Source organism: Rattus norvegicus, chromosome 14 (genome assembly GCF_021556685.1).
Source record: "Rattus norvegicus strain SHRSP/BbbUtx chromosome 14, alternate assembly SHRSP_T2T, whole genome shotgun sequence".
Taxonomy (NCBI): domain Eukaryota; kingdom Metazoa; phylum Chordata; class Mammalia; order Rodentia; family Muridae; genus Rattus; species Rattus norvegicus.
The window spans coordinates 35,470,309-35,489,894 of NC_141547.1; the positions used below are offsets into that span (position 1 = coordinate 35,470,309).

The window sequence follows — 19,586 nt, forward strand, 5'->3', positions numbered from 1 at the left end:
CTTAATGCTGAGTGAACAGCCAGCGCACTCCCAGCGCTCTCTAGGTTGTGACCTTTTTGACCCGTGAGGTAGGTACCATCTTCCCTCCAGATGAAGACAGGCCGTCACAGGACACAGGAAGTGACAAAAGGACATCCAGGGCTTGGGTTTGGTCCCAGAGCTCCCAAGGTCTCTCTTCTCTCACAGAAATGTACTCACCAATGTCTGGGAGTATTTCACAAAATCACGTGACTAACGCTATTTGGTATTTCAAACTTGATCTGCCTATGGGCGGCAAATGAATTAAAGGGGAGTGGCCCATCGGTTGTGTCAGTACTGGGGTTTAAACCACTTATCAAGTATTTGACGCTGTGTGCATCATTTTGAAGTTTTCTGAAGTGGTGGCAGGATTCTAATATTCCATCATATTTAACATTCCATCATATTTTAGAGCGTAATGAGAGCTCGCTGCTTCATCGATGGTCACTTGTGAGCCGACTATTCTTAGGCTGATGTATATAAATTTCCTAGACTGAGCAGAACAGGAGATAGGGTTAGTGGTCATCGGAGACGGTGTCTGGTCTGAAATGTTCGCCAGGGCTTTTAATTCATTTATTCCTGTTTTCTTTTGTTTCTACACAGAATAAAGACCCTAAAATGTCTCGAGTTGCACTGGAGTCTTTGTACAGACTGTTGTGGGTTTATGTAATTAGAATAAAATGTGAGAGCAATACTGTAACACAAAGGTGAGTGCTGTCTTAAAGCACATCTGAAACCTTGGCGGGTCGGGCACTGCCCAGAGATGAAGTGTTCGCTTAGCACATGCAGGGCTCAAAGCTCTATCCTCAGTTCCGAAAGAAGTAAAAGCCTGTGACAGTCACACCAGTGGAAGTGACCGAAGCATTGTAGAGAGGGATCTGAACTCCCCTGGCATGAGGAGCAGGAGGAGTTCTTGACCAGGGTGGCTGTGGTCTTGCGATCTCATGGTCATTAAGTCTGTTTTCTGCCCGCAGTCGCCTGATGAGCATAGTGTCAGCTCTTTTCCCGAAAGGCTCCCGAAGCGTGGTCCCCCGAGACACCCCTCTCAACATCTTTGTGAAGATCATCCAGTTCATTGCTCAGGTGGGTGCTGCTCCTCGCCGGCCCCTCTTGTCCTGGCTGCCAGCGACAGCCATCTTTCATAATTGGTTTTTTTATGTAAATATGTAATTTCATATATGTTTAGAGATATGCTTTTTAAGTGTTAATACTATTCTAGAGTAAAAAAGATGCTTAGAAAGTTTTAAAGACTACAGGATACTAATGACTCTGTGTGTGTGTGTGTGTGTGTGTGTGTGTGTGTGTGTGTGTGTGTGTGATAAAGGATGGAAGGAACCACATAAGTGGACACACATTTAATTGAGGGTGTTGAGAAACTATGTCATAGTCCTAATTAAAATGTCTCAGTAACTTTGGTTTGTATGTGAGTTGTGTGTCCATGTGTGTACCCTCATGTGTGCAGGGAATTCAGAGAGCAGCATCAGGTGTCCTGTATCGCTCTCCATTTTTGTGGAGTGTGTGTGTGTGTTGTGGGAAGAAGCATTTTCTTGGCAGGTTTCAGTTGCTGTGCTAAAGCACCGCTGTTTTACAGGATGACTGTGAGGAAGAAAGGGCTTATTTCACTTTACAATGTTCAGTCCCCCATCTGTTATCAAAGAAAGTCAGGGCAGGAGCTCAGGGCAGCAACCTGAGACAGGAACTGCTGCCTGCTTTCTTCAGTACCTAGAAATTCCAGCCCAGAGGTGGTACCACCACAGTGAGTTAGGCCCTTCCTTGCACATCAGTTATCAATCAATAAATGCACCACAGGCTCGCCTACAGACTAATCTGAGGGGGGCTCTCAACCAAGGTTTCGTCTTCTAAAATGAGTCCAACGTGTGTCCAGTTGACTCAGAACCGACCAGCACTGCACCTTCACCTACTAAGCCATCGCACTGGCTCTTTCTGCTTCATTTTTTGAGGTGGGGAGGGCCTCGTGTTGAATGTGTGCCAACCGATTGGCTCAAGTGCTGGCCAGTGAGTGTAGGGAGCCCTCTGTTTTGCAGCACCAGGATTATTGGGAGCATACAAACTACACAGCAGTTTTTATGTGGGTACAGGGGATCTTAACTTGTGTTTGTGTAGCAAGCACCAAGGCCTCTCCCCAGCTCACAGTCTGGATTGGAGAGCACATGTGCTAGAACCTACCATAGCCAAATCAAAGAGATCTTTAAGGAATAGAGCTCGCCAAACTACTTCTGGGGTGGAAGAAATCGATTCTCATTTGATGAAAAAGATTAACGAAGCAAGTTGAGTTTTGGTCCTGTGTTCAGAAAGCAGTGCTGTTAGGTTGCACCGTTCGCCTTTTCTATTTTCTAGAATTGTGCTGTGCCTTCCGCTGAGTCGCCTCACCGCGGTAATCCATCCGCTAGCCCTGTACCTGGGCACTGATGCATCTCGTTAGCCATTAGTCTATTGAGGTCCCTTTGCTGGGGTTCTGTTCTTCCCGCCTCGCTGTTCTGTATGCGCTTGGTGTTTGTAGTGGGTGAATATTTAAGATCCACCCTACTCATTGGGAACTCATATCATTGATATTAGATGATACATTTTCAAACATCTCTTTTATTCATGTATATCTGTCTTTATGTTCATTTGGGTTTATAAACTTCCTAAGGGCAAAAATCTATATTGTTCCCAATATATGAATCTCTCAGATAGCTTGCTTTATATTCTAGGGAGGTACAGTGATTTATTAACTAATTAATTTCTTTCCTTAGGAACGTTTGGATTTTGCAATGAAAGAAATAATATTTGATCTTCTGAGTGTTGGAAAATCTGCTAAAACTTTCACCATTAATCCAGAGGTAAAAATAAAACATTTACATTCCAGTAATGATGAAGATTTCGAGCTAGAAGTAGACATGTTGGTCCTGCTGCGGTTTTGGGTGATCCCTCAGTCAATCGGTTTCAGGGGTTGGGCAGCAATGGAATCTTTTCAAGTTTTGAAAACCAGTTTAATGAAAACCAGATAAAGGATTCCATTAACCCATTTACTCAGAGGCTTTTGATCAGTGATGGAACCTTCTCCTCCCACCAGGGTTTCTGTGCAGCTATGATAGGGGCTCTGACCTTCTGATACGTGCGTTTAGGGAACATACCAGAACTTTCTAAAATGAGTACCCATTGCCACCCACTGGGATGCCTGGCCCTGCCTTATTACTTTCCAGTACAGGTCACAGAGAGGGACGTGTAGGCTGAGACAGTAGATGCATACAGAAGAAAGCAGAACAAAGAAACACGGAGAAGCAGTCAGGTCTGGGAGAAGGAGTCTGTGTATCTAACTCGTGTCATCTTGGGACATTTGAGATGTCAGGCAGGTCATAAGGAATGCATTCAGAGTGACCAGATAGAGGTTTTTGGCAGCCTGGAATGGAGAGTGATTGATGCTATATGAGTCCGTGTAGTTCCTGTGGAGAGAGTACAACTGACAGGAGGAGCCTGGAACGTGGGTGGAGGTGACACAGCCAGGAGGAGCACGGAGGTGGAAAGAAAGGTGATATTTGGGAAAAGAGAGTACTTGACGCTGCCTGAGTTCTGGAAAGTGAAGATGCAGCGTGGCCGCTGATGAGGGAGAAATGCTTCAGAGAGGTGTTTATTCTATTAGGATAACTGAGAGAGCTAAGGGACACAGATACGTGTTCAGTTGGGAGAGAAATGCCAAGGATAAAAGAAAGAGAAGGGGTAGTTGCCCTGATGATCTAGAAAGTGCAAGAGCGCAGTGTCTTAGTCACAGTTCTATTTCTGTGAAAACACCATTACCAAGGCAACTATTACAAGGGGAAGAAAGCCTTTAACTAGGGGCTTGCTAACCGTTGCAGAAATTTAATCCATCATCTTTATGACAGGGATCATGGTACAGTAGCTGAGAGCTAAATTCTGATCTCTAGACAGAGAGAGAAAGGGGGGAGGGAGGGAGAGGAAGGGAGAGAGAAAGAGACAGAGACCTGGGCTTGTCATGAACTTGTGAAACCTCAAAGCCCATCCCCAGTAACACACTTCCTTCAACAAAGGCACACCTCCTAATCCTTCTAACCTTTTCAAATAGTGCCACTCCCTAGTAAGAGCCATTCTCATTCAAACCACCACATTGATGGAAATTCCAACTCTAGGAGGCCATCACCCCTATACCATGAGAAGACCAAAAGGGACAAAAAACACGCCTGCCTGACACCAGTAGATGGTGTGATTTGTTGAAAGGTTGAGTTGATATAGTTCTTCCCTGTGAAAGAGAAAAGTGGTCTCAAGAGAGGGGAGGGAATGAGTCACTGGCGTTTGAGAAAGCACAGAGAGGTTTCAAAAGAGCCTTAGAGCCAAGGGAAGACAGTTGACTCAGAAGGACAATGAGCCCCATCTCGGAATTTGGAATCAGCAGATTCTGCTGCCTGGGCTGGTTCACAGTGTCAGGCAGAAAGATTAGATTCCTTCTGTCCTTCTTTCTCCCAACGCCCTTAGCCTATACAATGCATGGCCCTGATTTCTTCCTCTTGTGTCTCTTTTCTCTGAAGAGGATGAACATTGGCCTCAGAGTCTTCCTCGTCATCGCTGACAGCCTGCAGCAGAAAGATGGTGACCCTCCCATGCCCACCACAGGAGTCATTCTTCCCTCAGGAAACACTCTTCGTGTGAAGAAGATTTTTCTCAATAAAACCTTGACAGATGAAGAGGCAAAAGTCATAGGTTAGTGTTAACTGGAATGAATAAATTTCAATTGTGGTACTGTCCTGTGCAAATCTGCTGCCAAATCTAAAGTGTCTCCATTGCCAAGTGTGGATGCCCCAGTCCTACAGTGATCTCGTGATCACGTTTTGATGTTTCTAGTATTCTGTCAAGAGTTTTCTTGTGAAACGTGTTTTCTCATGGGACACCGCTGTGTATGTTCTGTCCTTTATCATCTTTATGTGTAATTTGTACGCAGTATCCCAAAGAGCACGCCACAGTTAGAGCATCTTCTAATGTGATAGCAGCAAGGTTTCTTCCTCGAGAGGCTGAGAGGTCGTTATTACAGAAAGCAGTCTTTCACGCAGTGCTGGCGTCATTGTGATGGTGTGCTTTCTCTCCTAGGAATGTCAGTGTACTATCCTCAAGTAAGGAGAGCGTTAGACAGCATTCTCCGGCATCTGGACAAAGAGGTTGGGAGACCAATGTGTATGACCAGTGTGCAGATGTCCAACAAAGAGCCAGAAGACATGATTACGTATGTAATAAATACATGCCTCCATTGCATACTGTTCCTCCATTGCATGCTTCCAATACATGCCCCATTGCATGCCTCCATCGCATGCCTCCATTACATACCTCCATTGCATGCCCATTGCCTGCCTCCATTACATAACCCCATTGCATGCCTCCATTACATACCCCCATTGCATGCCCCATTGCATGCCTCCATTGCATGCCTCCATCGCATGCTTCCATTGCATGTCCCCATTGCATGCCTCCATCGCATGCCTCCATTGCATGTCCCCATTGCATGCCTCCATCGCATGCCCCATTGCATGCCTCCATTGCATGCCTCCATCGCATGCCCCATTGCATGCCTCCATCGCATGCCCCATTGCATGCCTCCATTACATACCTCCATTGCATGCCCCATTGCATGCCTCCATTACATACCTCCATTGCATGCCCCATTGCATGCCTCCATTACATACCCCCATTGCATGCCTCCATCGCATGCCTCCATCGCATGTCCCCATTGCATGCCTCCATCGCATGCCCCATTGCATGCCTCCATCGCATGCCTCCATCGCATGCTTCCATTGCTATTTCTCACAGAAGGGCACACATAGGTTACCCGCTTCCATACATTTTTCTCCTGGACTTCTTCCGTGTGGCCGTTTGCTATAGTTTTCAATACAGAGATTCCTCCCACATGCTCCATTTTTTGTTATTTTATGTGATGCTGAACTAGTGTAGATAATGCCAGTCTAATCATGAACCTTATTTTCATTTGCCACAAGAGTAATTTCCACTTAACATGATATGTATTGTACGGTCGACTTATCAAGGTTAATAAATAAATGACCCTACTTACAGAGTCCTGCTTTAAATTTTTTTTTATAAAAACCAGGAATCATGTAAATCTGAGAGCTGTCATAAGAATCCGAGAATGCAGAGATGGCCCCTCCCCACCCGTCATGCTTGCTATCTTCCACCCAGCATGTCTTGTGTTAACTGTTAGATACTCCCTTTTTGGGAGGTGGTATGTTTGTGATAGCCATGCCCCTTGTTTGCTGGCGAGTATCACTATTATCTCTAAGGGGGTTTAGATATAAATCTAGATTTAGGTGTCTGCGTTACAGGTCTGAGAATATCCCTTGGATGTTTTGTTCTTATTTAACGTATGGCTGTTGCCTAGTGTTGTACCGCAGTGTCCCGAGAGTTTTCAAATGTGAAGGTTTTGTGTGTTTGACTTCCTCTGAGACATTTCCTCCTGGTCACCACAACCACTCTTGCATTAAAGTCAGTGACATTTACATCCAGTTCCTCCTGTGGTCCTGTGAGAGCCTCAAGTGGATGCAATGTCTGTCCCCTGGTCATCTTGGTCTCCTCTAGCTCCTTTTACAATTCCATTTGAATTTCCCTTCCTAGAATCTCTAACTGTAATCTGACAATAGACTTTAAATGACAAAGAGGGACACCCAGTGGAACTAATTTATTCCTTAAAGGTCCCAGAGACTACACAAGGTCGGAAGGTCACACAGAGAGCATGTGCTGAGAAAAGGCCCTACCAAGGCTGGTGGATCCCTCGGATCCAGGGTTGCCTGAACAAATTTCCCACATGGTACCTTAACCAGTGTTTCAAAGAAGCATTCACAAGTTCCAGGTCATGTTAGAGAAGGTCACCGTGGTATGTCTGCATTTGAGCACAGGTATCTAGCTGGTCTCATGCGGTCTCACCGGGCTGTGGTGACACCTGGATTAATGGTGTCAGTAGTGATAAAGGGGAGTGAATAGAGCTAGACACCGTCAGGGCTCTCTGAGACACTCTGCTAGGTCGAGTCCAGTCAAGCTCATATTTAGACAAGATGCTGTGACAACCTGAAATTGTAAGAATTTGCTATGGTTTTTGTTTTCAGTTTTTTTCCCCCTCCATTTTTATCTTTGCTAGCCTCCAGCATCTCTTTAATTGTCTGTTTTAGTAAATGTCACACTCTGGGGACAGGCAGACCCCACAGCAGTCACGCCTTTGGCCGAGTATATGAACTGGTGCACAGTGAGCAGTCAGTAACAGTTTAGAAAGGCATGGTGTGCCTGGTCGCCTGTGGGGTCTGCGTCTCATATATACAGTGTCCTATGGCCCCAAGAGCCAGCAGCCGCAGTTGTGTGGTTATTGTTAAAGGACAGCGGCTGCAGCTTAAACCATGTCTATGGGGACTGGTATTATTTATCTGACTTGTGGTCACTCTAATCCATGCATTTTAAAACCACACAAAGTGACAACAGTGTAAATAGCACTACCAAAGATGGACCCAAACTCTTAGGACATTCTGATTCTTTCTTGCACAGGGATTATTATCTAGTGACTAGAAAATGATGAGATGAACTCGAGAAGCTTTTCTTCAAATACAGACTAAAATGAAAAGCTATGTACTCAGTGGTTTGTAAAGTGTGTGACTAACTTTACGAAACTATGGTAGAGAAGGCGAGAACGTAGCTCAGTGGCAGAGCTCCTGGCTAGCATGAGTAAGGCCGTGGATTAGGTCCTTAACATCGCCTCCTCCCCATCATAGACACATATATAGTAAAAATAAATTATATCAAACATCCGCCTCTCAGGAGGGACTGAAACATCTCCAGGAGTCTTAAGAGAGCAGTGCAGTTTAATTATATAAAATCTGAACAGATACAGTATCACAAGAGGACAAAAACAATATAAATACTCACCTAGGAGAACACCAGATTATAACACTAAGTATTCAGACACTTAGTAGCATCAACACTACTTTTACTCCTTATCTTGTTGCTGTGACAAAATGCCTGAACAAAACAGCACAGGGAAGACAGGTTTGTCTGAGCTCTGAGCTCCGTCCTGGCGTGGTCCGTCCTGGTGTGGAGGTCACGGCAGCAGGGCCTCGAAACAGCTGTCAGGTAGTACTCACAACACAGACAGCAATAAATGTTTAGGCTCTGCCAGCTTTCACTTTGTGATATTGACCAGGCCATGGAACAATGCCTCCTCCCTTCACAATGAGTCTTCCTACCTCCATCCAGTGTAGGGAATCTCTCAAGCCATGCCCAGAAGGTTGTGTCCCCTGTGATGCTGGGTCCTGTGAAGTTAACAGTCCACATTAACCATCACACGGTTGTTTCCAATAGTAACTGTATTTAGTTGTGTTTGTGAATAACTAAGTTCTTTTTAAATATTAAAGTGAATTATGCTTGCTCCCTAATTGATAAGATCAGTTATTAGCTGTTATCTCCCCGAATCCTCCATCTTTCCCTTGTGTGTGGGTGGTGAGTGGCTGCTGGGTCTGTGTATGTGTTAGCTTGTGTCCCCCCTTTTAATTGGACCTATTAGCCTTGGGACTCTGATCCATTTTTGTAAAATGGATCTTTCCAGCCCATGTGATACGCTTCTTACTCTGTTTTTTTGTTTGTTGTGATACATTTTTCAGGGGGGAAAGGAAACCCAAAATCGATTTGTTTAGAACTTGCATTGCTGCCATTCCGAGGTTGATTCCCGATGGTATGAGCAGAACTGACCTCATTGAGCTGTTAGCAAGGTGAGTGGCATCATTACCGTCTCGCCGTGTTCACAACAGGCACAGCCTCGAGCCTGATGACTTATTCTCTTAATTCTCATCTTTTATTACCCCCACTCAAATTTTAATTTCTAACATACCACCCCCCACACACACACACAAACATCTCCCTCTAAGCCCTATTTTCCAATTCCCTGTCAGGTAATAAATAGTTCACTGGGTTTATATGACAAATATCCCTTATGTAGCAGCCTCCCTGATGCTCAGTGAGGTCTTACTTCTGAGGTCATCCTGTCAGCATCCTGAGTAGTGACCAAGACCCAGTTAACTTTTTCTGCTATAGGAGAGCCTGCTGCCTTCAAGTGTTTACCCCTCCTCTCCCTCCATTAGGCACAGCATAGTTCTATAAAGTGAATAGATACCATAGCAACCACACTTAAGCAATGTCTCCCAGCCTAAGTACATGCTGAGGCTGTGTTGTGTGGATGGCACTGAGGATCATGCAGTAAGGGGTCAGCATGCTTTCTTTCTTCATGAAAGGCCAGACAGTAAATATTTCAGTTTTGCTGATCATGCTATATAGTTCAGAAGTTCTCAACCTGTAGGTTGAGACACTTTGGGGGTTGGGGATGTCAAACAATCCTGTCACAAGGGGCGACCTGTGACCCTCAGAAGACACAGGTATTTACATTATAATTCATAACTAGCAAAATCACAGTTTGTGAAGTAGCAACAGAAATAGTTTTATGGTTGGGAGTCCCCACCACATGAGGAGCTGTCTTAAAGGGTCATAGTATTAAGAGGGTTGAGACCCACTGCCTCAGTTTGTGTCATGTCTGCATTCCCACTGTGGAATTACAGAAGTAGCAGGACCATACTGCTGACGGAACATGACTGGGCATCTGCCTGGAGTCCGCCCGGAACCACAGTTGGCCAGCCACACCCTAGTGGAAAACCAAACATGGTGACTGTTATGTTTACTGGTTGCTGGGCAATCACCATATTGTGTAAATAGTGACCAGATTGCTACAGCACTTGTTCAAGCCCTGGGTGACAACACCTGGCACTTCCCAGATGGCCTCGTGCCTCCCTCAGGTGTTGGGACCACAGTGACAGTGGTATTTGTCTCCTGGGGACCATGAGGAGTCAGAAGGGCTTAGTTGAAACTGTGCCTTTCCATAACTTCTCTCTCTCCCCACCCAGCCTCTTTAGGGTTGGTTTGTGGCACTGAATTGAACCTAAAGGCTGTGCATGTTAGGCAAGTACTCTAGGCTGCAGATCCTGCTACAGCATGCATACATACGTGTACATGCTTTACTATGAAGCAGGGTCTCAGTCTGTGTCAAGGCTGACCTCGATCACCCTCTGTATACCAAGCAAGCCTGAACTCAGGAATCCTTCTGCCTCAGTCTCTTTAAGTACCTGCAATTTGATGCTTGTGCCAAGAGACTCAGCTCTCCCTTAATTGTTAATTAAAAAACTTTAATTTCTCACTATAGGTACATGTGTATGTATGCCATGGCACAGATGTAGAGTTCAGAGGTCAGCTTTGTAATTGGATTCGGTCCTTTACTTCCACCATTGTGTGGGTTCCCACCATTCACAAGTCAGAGGCAGGGAGAATTGAGAATTGGAGGCTACACTGTCGTACAGTGAGACGCTGTCTCCAAAATGAAGTAGATGAAATATAAACAGTGAGGAATTAGAAAGCTGGCACCCCATTGGGAGCCTGATGTTAACCCATAGCATTCAGCCTTACAGCAGTGAGCGGCTACTGTCAATCCTGACCTCACTGGTCTCACGTCGGCCTCCCTTGACCTACATCTTTCTGGAAGGTGAGGATATCCTCCTGCAAGAGAAATCTCCAGCATCGCCCCTCTCAACTCCCCCAGAATGAAGCCGCACCTGAGAGGCCCCAGGCGAGGAAGGCTGGCGCTGGAAGGAGCCAGCCTCTGAGCCGTGAATGGCAGTTGAATTTCCTTCCTTTCCCTCTGTCTGTCATTTTAAATTAATTTACCTCTGTGGCCAGAAAGATTCTCAACTATGTTGGCTTGGAGTTAGTGTCTAACTCTTCCTTACTTGAGAATAAGGGAAGCCAGAAGGCAGCCAGCCACACAAGGCCTGCTGTGAATTTATAGGCCTCCGTAAAGTCTCTAGGGAAAAATAATCCCCGAGTTTAATTAGCCAGGGCCCATTGTTCTCTCCCCTGCACAAGGCACGCATGTCCTGAGTCACACCATTTTGACGTGAGGTATTTAGACAGTCATGGGTTTAAAGGCCGTGTAGATAACTAGTGTTATTTGTTCCAAAGCCTGCAATGCACCTGCAATGGGTGTCTCTTTAGCTTCTGTCAGTTGGAGGCCGGCTTAGAGTAAGACCAGAGCCGAAGTCAGCAAACTGTGATGCCTCCCTTCTTAACCACATGCCACCCCCCTCTCTCGTGAGTAACTCCGTGTTCCCATGCGTGCACACACATGAAGTGTGCTTTGTAACTACTGTTCCTTCCGGTCATCTCTAACTTCAATGCATTTGTCTTTATTGTCAGCCGCTAAAATAATCCTCAGCCTCAGTGTTTTATAATTCACATGGTAGCAAGCCTCACAGCTAAAGGACTGCAGCCATCTTTTAATTCTCTCTCTCTCTCTCTCTCTCTCTCTCTCTCTCTTCTCTTCTCTTCTCTTCTCTTCTCTTCTCTCTCATAACTAAAATTATGATCAGTATATTGAAGTCTTTAAAAAGTAACTTAACTTTAAAATGTAATTATTACATACTGACTTGACTTATTAAGCCCTAAGCTAGTTGGGGCCTGGTGGGTTCTTGACCCATTTTATTTTCAAGGTGTAGCCGTTTTCTTACTCCTAAATTTGCTTCCGCTCCTACCCTCAGGAATTACTTCTCTCGACTTCATCGTGATGTTACCTCTGTAATGAGCTATTAATATTCCGTCTGCAGCCTTAAATGCCTTTAAAAAATGGTTGGCATTAGCCATGTGTTCTCCGGTAACCAGATTAGTATAAGTTATTGCTAAGCTCCTGTGTGGTTGGACTTATTTTTATTGATTATAGGAGAGTACTATAAGGTGTTAAGGATTGAAGGAATTTGAAATGGATTTCTGATACGTCTGTATTTCTAACCAACAGCTTCTCAGTTAAACCCAAGTCTTACTATCCTGAACGTTAGCAAAAACATCAGTGATTGTGACTCAATCGGCATGGAATTTAAACTATAGACTAGCACAGAGAGGGTGATTATGGCCTAGCAAAGTGAGCCTGGGCCCCTGTCTTCATATTCTCACCGAGCATGTGAAGGGACAGATCGGGTATCTTAGTTAAGTTTTAGGAGAGACGGATGTTTAGCTGGCTTACTTGTAAGTTTTAGGAGACACGGATGTTTAGCTGGCTTACTTGTAAGTTTTAGGAGACACGGATGTTTAGCTGGCTTACTTGTAAATGTTAGGTAACAGGTAGCAGCACTGTGTTTCATCCTGTTGCTCACGAATGGGATTCTGTCTTCTACAGGCTCACTATCCACATGGATGAGGAACTACGGGCGCTGGCTTTCAACACCCTGCAGGCACTGATGCTTGATTTCCCAGATTGGCGGGAGGATGTTCTTTCAGGATTTGTATATTTTATTGTTCGTGAAGTGACTGATGTCCACCCCACCCTTCTTGATAATGCTGTAAAGATGTTGGTACAATTAATAAATCAGTGGAAGCAGGCAGCTCAGATGTACAACAGGACCCAGGACTCCCAGGTACCAACATGCTCTCACAGTCTTGCTTTGGGGCTGATCAGTGGAAATGATCGATTGTGAAGTTAACTGACACACAGTGGCTCTCTCAAGTTCTGCAGTCGTGACTGGTTGTAATGTCCTTCTCTTGATGATAATCCCTTGTGTTGGACTTTCTTCTCATTGGACACCAAGCATTTGTGACCAGCCTTTAAGCCCTCTTTGTTTGGTGTCATGTTATGTTTTATTGAGCACAAGAATCGTAGAGTTGACTCTTATGTGACAGTGTTTCCAGCATTTCAAAGCTTACCTGAAACCTTTGGTAGTATGTCATTTGGATTGATTGCTTTTGCAAAGGTGCCAGTCTCTTGAGCACACAGGTCTGTGCTCCTTCACCATGCAAGGTGCACATGTAGTTGATTTTATAACACTGTGCAAAAACCATAGAACCTTGGAAGCTTAGAGCATCCAGAGTAACCCAGACACACAGTAATGAGCACACAGACCACGCGCCCTGAGCACACCTGCTTCTGACAAGCTCCCAGACGAGGCTGTGTACACAGCCTGCTCTTACACATGAAGCATGCACTTCAGGCTCTCATTTCTCTCATGTACACGCTACACTGAGAGGGACTAAGTAATGGCTACAAAGTCACAAGGTAATCCAAGGGGCACACATTAGGCATGGCCTATTAAACAGCCATTGGAGCACCTGGGGGTTGTTTTTTGTTTGTTTATTTTGGCTTTGGTTAGGTTGTTTGAGACAGAGTTTCTCTGTGTAACCTTGGCTGTCCTAGACCTCAGTCTGTAGACCAGGCTAGCCTTGAATGCACACAGATTCACCTGTCTCTGCCTCCCAAGTGCTGGGATTAAAGGCCTGGGCCACCACCTCCAGGCTCCATTGGAACACTATTCTCTGTTTTTTGTGCTGATATGGCTCTGTTGAACTCCAAGCCTCACTCCTCCTACAGGGCTCTACCACTGAGATATACACCAAAACCTGGTTTTACTTTTTAGTCTGAGACCAAGTCTCACAAAGTTACTGCCCAAGCTGGCTTTGAACTCATGCTGTATCCTGCACTGGCCTGAAGCTTATGACCTTCCTGCTTCAGACTCCTGAGATAGCAGGCTATCCCCTCAGCCCCAGGCCACACTATTACATTCATAAAGTAAATGCTGTTTGACCCGCTTGAGTGGAGGCAGGCCTGTCACCATAATAAGTGACATACGTGAGGCTTGTAATTTGCCTCACTGGTTACTGTTTCCTTTCCAACACGCGTTTAAAATTTTGCCTGTTTTAACTTGCGTTTATTTTTCAAGCAGAGCATCTCTAATGGAGGTCCTCACCCCCCTCCTCTGGAAAGGAGCCTATATTCCACTGTGTTCCATGTGGTCGAAGGCTTTGCGCTGGTCATCCTCTGTAGCAGCCGTCCCGCCACAAGAAGGCTGGCTGTCAGTGTCCTTAGAGAGATACGGGCTTTGTTTGCACTTTTGGAGGTCCCTAAGGTAAGGGTTAGGCATCTCATGCGGTCATCTCATGAAAAGCAGGCGTAGTTTACTTTGTGGCTGCCTGCTGGAGTGGGCCTGATGGAACCCAGCCTGCCTGCCCTGCCCTCCGCTCTCCACCACACCCTGCTCCCCAGTTCATCACAAGAAAAGAGCGGAGCCCACACCCTGCTCAACCTCACTTCCCATTGCCTAGCTTTCTTAAGCCTCCTCATTTGCATAGACGTTCCTTCTCTTTCCTTACAGGGTGATGAGGAGTTAGCCATTGATGTGATGGACAGGCTGAGCCCATCCATTCTGGAGAGCTTCATACATCTCACGGGGGCCGACCAGGTAACTGGAGGAGTTTCCTCTCCATCGTATCTTGGGACTTAAGGCAGGTGGATACACATCGGTGTCTGAGCATATGTGTAAGCGTGTCTCCTTAACAAATGCAGCGAGTCATAAAGGATCTCTGAAGCATTCAGAGGGTTTTAAAGTGGCGCGTGCTAAGGCCATGGCTAGTTCTTGCTGCGATTACAAACAAGTTGATCTTGGTAAATTTTTCATCTTTCCCCGAGAGATTTCCCTTAAATGTGATGTCACCAGACTGTGACCTGTTGCTTAGTGGTTACAGCCATGCAAGGAAGTATTCTTTATATCAGAGGGGAAACCTTGGGTTTTCATTTGCTTTTTCAGTGAATATTTTCATTTGCTTTATGAAGTTAAATAAATAGTATGTTAACACATAGAGAAACATTTTATCAGCAAGTAAATTACAAAAAACCTGATGGTATAAATTTCTTTCTTTTCCCCCCTCCCTCTTCTTCTGCCCTCACCTTCTCCTATGTTTTCTATGCTTGGAATAGAACCCAGGGCCATATCCAGCCTAATGCATGCAATCTTCGTTTAGTTTTATGTAGTGAGGGTGGGGGAGAGGGGAGGGAAGTCAACAGTCCAAGGTTGAAACAGGAACAATGGTGACATTTACTGCTTGAATTTTTAGTTCTCCTATTTTGGATTAATGGATAAAAGATTTATTTGCTTTCTGCCTAACACCTGGTTCTTATAACTCATCTGTTATACACAACCTAAGGCAGGTAATAATAAAATTTTATAAGCCTGAGACATGATTAAAAATGTATACAGTTGAAAGAATTGTGTTTTAGAACACTAACTCTATTATGGTAACGAGCAGAATAATAAGTGGCTTAATAATGCCTTAAACAATGTTTATTGAAGAAAATGAAAAAAGGCAGATCTTAATTTCTTTAAGAATCTGAGTGTTAAGGAACAAATGTTTAGCAATGTGCACCTCTGGAGACGGCTCACAGCACAGGCCGCTGCACTGCATCAGGATGGGTTTTGTTTTACTTCTAACGAGTTCTGGGAACTGACACAAGTCGGGTATTCACACGGAATCACTTAAGCTATTGATCTTAACCTTCTTGGTCCATACAGCCTTTCGAGAGTAGTGAAAGCTACAACATGCCTCTCCTGAGGGTTAACCTGGTGTGAATATCAGAGATCTACTCCTTCCTCAAACCTAGCTCCAGCCACAAGACGTAGGTCTTGTATTGCAAAACACCACTGACAGTCCACTTCCAGCCTAAAGCCCCTCCTGTAGACAAACGTTGGAAGTTCCTCGAGTGCGTGACACTCACTCGCTCTCTCTCTCTCTAGACTACTTTGCTGTATTGCCCGAGCTCCGTAGACCTGCAGACATTAGCAGATTGGAACTCTTCTCCCATCAGCCACCAGTTTGATGTGATCAGCCCCTCACACATTTGGATATTTGCACATGTGACCCAAGGCCAAGACCCATGGATTATAAGCCTCTCCAGTTTTCTAAAGCAAGAAAATCTTCCGAAGCACTGCTCCACAGCTGTGAGCTATGCGTGGATGTTCGCGTACACGAGGCTGCAGCTATTGTCCCCCCAGGTTGATATAAAGTGAGTGCTTTGAGTGAGAGCAGTTTCCCAGTGGGTAGTCAGCTTGAGCAGTGTGTGCTTCTTGAGAACTGACGTGTACTGGTCATTCTGTAAGCCATGTGCTGTACTGTGTGGCTATGCTGTGAAGCGGGGTTTTGGGGGGGACTGAGAAGGCTGTAGGCTCGCAGGGATCTGTCTTTTCTGTCTCACGTGGAAGGCCTCTGATACTTCATTCATTTCCCTCTTCCACAGAGACTGAGTACTCAAAATAAAGCTTTATAATAACCGCGTCCTTTTAAATTGGTAGACGGCTTGCCATCAGTTACATTAAAACTTTCTAAGTGTGTTGTGCACTTGATAGCTGCTGAGGAGAGATAGTCACTCCTTTGAGGGCGTGGCCACTAGTAGGTGCCCCAGTCAGTGCATGGCCTGAGCCACACATATGAGCAGCCATATTTGGAGATAGGGGGTTATTAATAACGGGAAAAAAGAGGAAGGCATAGTTGGGAGGTCAGCAGTGTGGTAGTCAGAAGGAAGCAATGGCGAATGAAAATGAACAAAATACATTGAATTGTGAACTTTTCCCATAAAAATGTTACTTGAAGAAGACATGCACAATTTTCACTTTTCTTTCTTTTTTTTTAGTAGCCCCATCAATGCTAAGAAAGTAAGCACCACCACGAGCAGTGACTCGTACGTTGGCCTGTGGAGAAACTACCTGATTCTCTGCTGCAGCGCGGCCGCCTCCCCGTCCCCTTCAGCACCCGCAGGCTCCGTGAGATGCTCTCCTCCCGAGACGCTGGCGTCCACCCCTGACAGTGGCTACAGCATCGATTCCAAGGTGGGTCTTTCTCACCCCCTGTGCAGTCCCAGTGATTCCACCAGAAAGATGTCGTAAATTTCTTCTCATGGAAAATATAATAAACTGGTTGAAGAATATTTCTCATTTTCACTGGGGAAAAGAAAGTACTTCAAGAAATTCTATTTTTATTTTTGTGGATTCCTAGTTAGAATCAAGAATAGAGTTTTTCCGTTGACTAAAGGGATCACTTTCATAGAAATAGCATGCTGAATCCTTTAAAGGAAGTAATAATACATGTTTCTTCTTACCCTGCGTCCCAAGCCAACAGGAGTCATTCGTTCATTAGTTCATTCATTGCTCATTCACTCATTTATTATTTTTATGAGATAAGCCTCACCTGTAACCCAGGCTGGCTTAGAACTTACCGTGCATCCTGAGCTTGCCTCAGACTTCCAGCAGTCCTCTTAGCTGCCCCAGTCCTGGGATCACAGGAGTGAACCTCCGTTCCTTGCTCCAGAGGCATGGTCTAAGTAATTAAATGCTTTTACAGAATTTGCCTACATCTCAAAGCAACATAATGGATACATGAGAAGAACCATTAAATAGACGTCTTGGTAGGAAGGAAGCAAGGGGTCATGCGTGCTTGACGGAAACTGAAGACTGCAGTATCACAATTTCGTCTTTCAGTGTTTATGGATCAAAAGATAGAAAACATGTGCTTGAGTCCACGGACTGTTATATGGGGCTGAGTCTCTCTAGGAAATACAGAGACCCACACACAAGCTCTGTGAATGAACCGCAGTAAACGTTTGCACAAGTTCTTTAGCTTCTCCAGGTTATGTGTACCGAAAACTGAATTTGATCCAACATTCTTGTTTGCCAAAAAGAAAAAAAAAATGTCATCTATTCGTCTTCTTTGACCACAGATTGTTGAAATGTCAAATTATTTGGTTGGTTATCTAACTGTAAATGCTATTCTGATTTTTTTTTTTTCCCTCAGATTGTTGGCATCCCGTCCCCTTCCTCCCTGTTTAAGCACATAGTTCCAATGATGCGCTCCGAGAGCATGGAAATCACGGAGTCCCTCGTTCTAGGTCTCGGCAGGACCAACCCGGGAGCCTTCAGGTAACTCCCACATTACGTTCTCTCTGCAGTAGGATAACGAGCATGCCGGTAAGCGAGGCGGAGCGGAGTGGAAGAGAGGTTGTTTGAGTTTCCTTCCTGCCTTGCCTTCTCCACGTCAGCCATGGTCTTACCGAGAGAATGAAAACTATTTCCTCCGCAGAATTGCTTGCTCTCCCGACATCAGCATTTTTATATAAATGATCAATCCGTGGGTTGACTGTGTTTACACTGGCTTTTTAGGGTTTTTTTTTTCCCTCAGTCCCATGCAGTGAACACATTTTTAAGTGAAATCAAAATGTAAACCATGTTCTATCTAATCTTCCGTTTGGACAGATACTGGCTCAGTAAACAACTGCTGGTGTTCGTCAGTTATTTTTGACCATCTCCTCAGTAACCTCAGGCTAGCCTACTATACAGTATATATGGTATAGTAGAACGTTATCAGTCCTTTAGTACTATGCTGGGGTAAAACAAAGAAGGGAGAGCAATTTGTACATTACCATGTTTCAGCACCATAAAATATATGCAGTTCTCAGAACAATGGAATAGAAATATCGATGATATCGTCTTCTGTCAGTGCGGATGCCATGATCTGCAGCTTACAAGTGTTCGATTAAACAGATGTTTTATAATCAAAATGAAGCACTAAGAACTGTTTAAAACAGTGGGCTTAGCGTCAATACTGTCGGTTCCTGCTGTTCCCAGAAGGATTTGCAAACATCACATTCTGCCTATTTAGCTCTCAGTGCCAAAAATGTATACCATTTCTCTTCTAGAGAATTAATAGAGGAGTTGCACCCCATAATTAAAGAAGCACTTGAAAGAAGGCCAGAGGTAAGCTGCTATGTAGTTTCCCACCATTAATTTTTTATGTGGTGAACGTTGTCCTGCCGTACCCTAAATAGAACATATACTAAAAGGTAGAAATTAGGAAATGAGAGATTGGTGTGTTTGGCTGTTGTTGTCTGTTTGCTTGCCTTTGCCTTGTAGACAGGGTCTCACAATGTAGTCCAGTGTTACCTGGAACTTACTGTGTAGGCCAGGCTGCCCTCAAACACAAGAAATCCATTTGCTCATGCCTCCCAGGTGCTGGGATTGAAAGCGTGCACCACACACCCAGCTGTCTGGTGTATTTTCAGCTCACCTTTTCACGTGCAAACTATCTCCCCGTCCAGTATAAAACACAGGACATATAGAAACCCAGGACACAAAGCAGTCAGAAAGTCACCGTACCATAAGGGAGGGCAAGAGGTAGGCTCTGCACAGAGTCGGCAGGTTTTCCGAGAGTGATTACACAGTGAGTGATTTCTGCTTTTGCAGCCTCACCTCTCAATGGCAGCTACATCAGTTGCTTTGAAAGCATGGACCCATTCGTAGACTACTATCAGTCGTCCACTGTGGATGCTTTCCAGCGAACTTTCCTCAACAGGCTACTGCGGCCCCATTAGACAATCCTGCTTTTCAAATCTCACCTCTGCAGAGCTGAAACATTCAGAAACAGTAGGACCTTGGGAACTAGGAATATGCAGACTAATTACATCAGTTTGGTGGGGCACGTGGGTATGAGCTTGTAGAAGTTCAAAGGATAATGCCTCAGGACTCTGCCCACATGCTAATCTTGGGAACATTTCCCCCAGTGGACAAAGGCATCGTAGGCAGAAAAACAGCATTTAACTGTATTATTAAAAGGATCTGGAAATTGCTTCTTTTTCTGTACAATTATATCTATCACAAGGGAAAGTAGCTTGA

At 44.9% G+C, this 19,586-nt stretch overlaps 1 protein-coding gene across 31 annotated transcripts in view; it reads left to right on the top strand.

Moving 5' to 3' along the window:
* Positions 1–19,586, top strand: part of Fryl (FRY like transcription coactivator) — a 233,939-nt gene that overhangs the window by 143,389 nt on the left and 70,964 nt on the right. For 13 of the 31 annotated variants that reach the window (XR_015636760.1, XR_015636762.1, XM_087583945.1 and 10 more), the window contains 13 exon segments: positions 622–725; positions 993–1,101; positions 2,775–2,861; positions 4,563–4,734; positions 5,119–5,251; positions 8,676–8,783; positions 12,281–12,518; positions 13,815–14,000; positions 14,247–14,333; positions 15,663–15,931; positions 16,556–16,751; positions 17,713–17,837; positions 18,614–18,671. Coding sequence is in view for 27 of the 31 variants with exons in the window: in XM_087583945.1 (XP_087440071.1) it covers positions 622–725; positions 993–1,101; positions 2,775–2,861; positions 4,563–4,734; positions 5,119–5,251; positions 8,676–8,783; positions 12,281–12,518; positions 13,815–14,000; positions 14,247–14,333; positions 15,663–15,931; positions 16,556–16,751; positions 17,713–17,837; positions 18,614–18,671 (1,872 nt within the window). In the remaining 4 variants the exon portion in view is untranslated. 31 annotated transcript variants of the gene reach the window in all.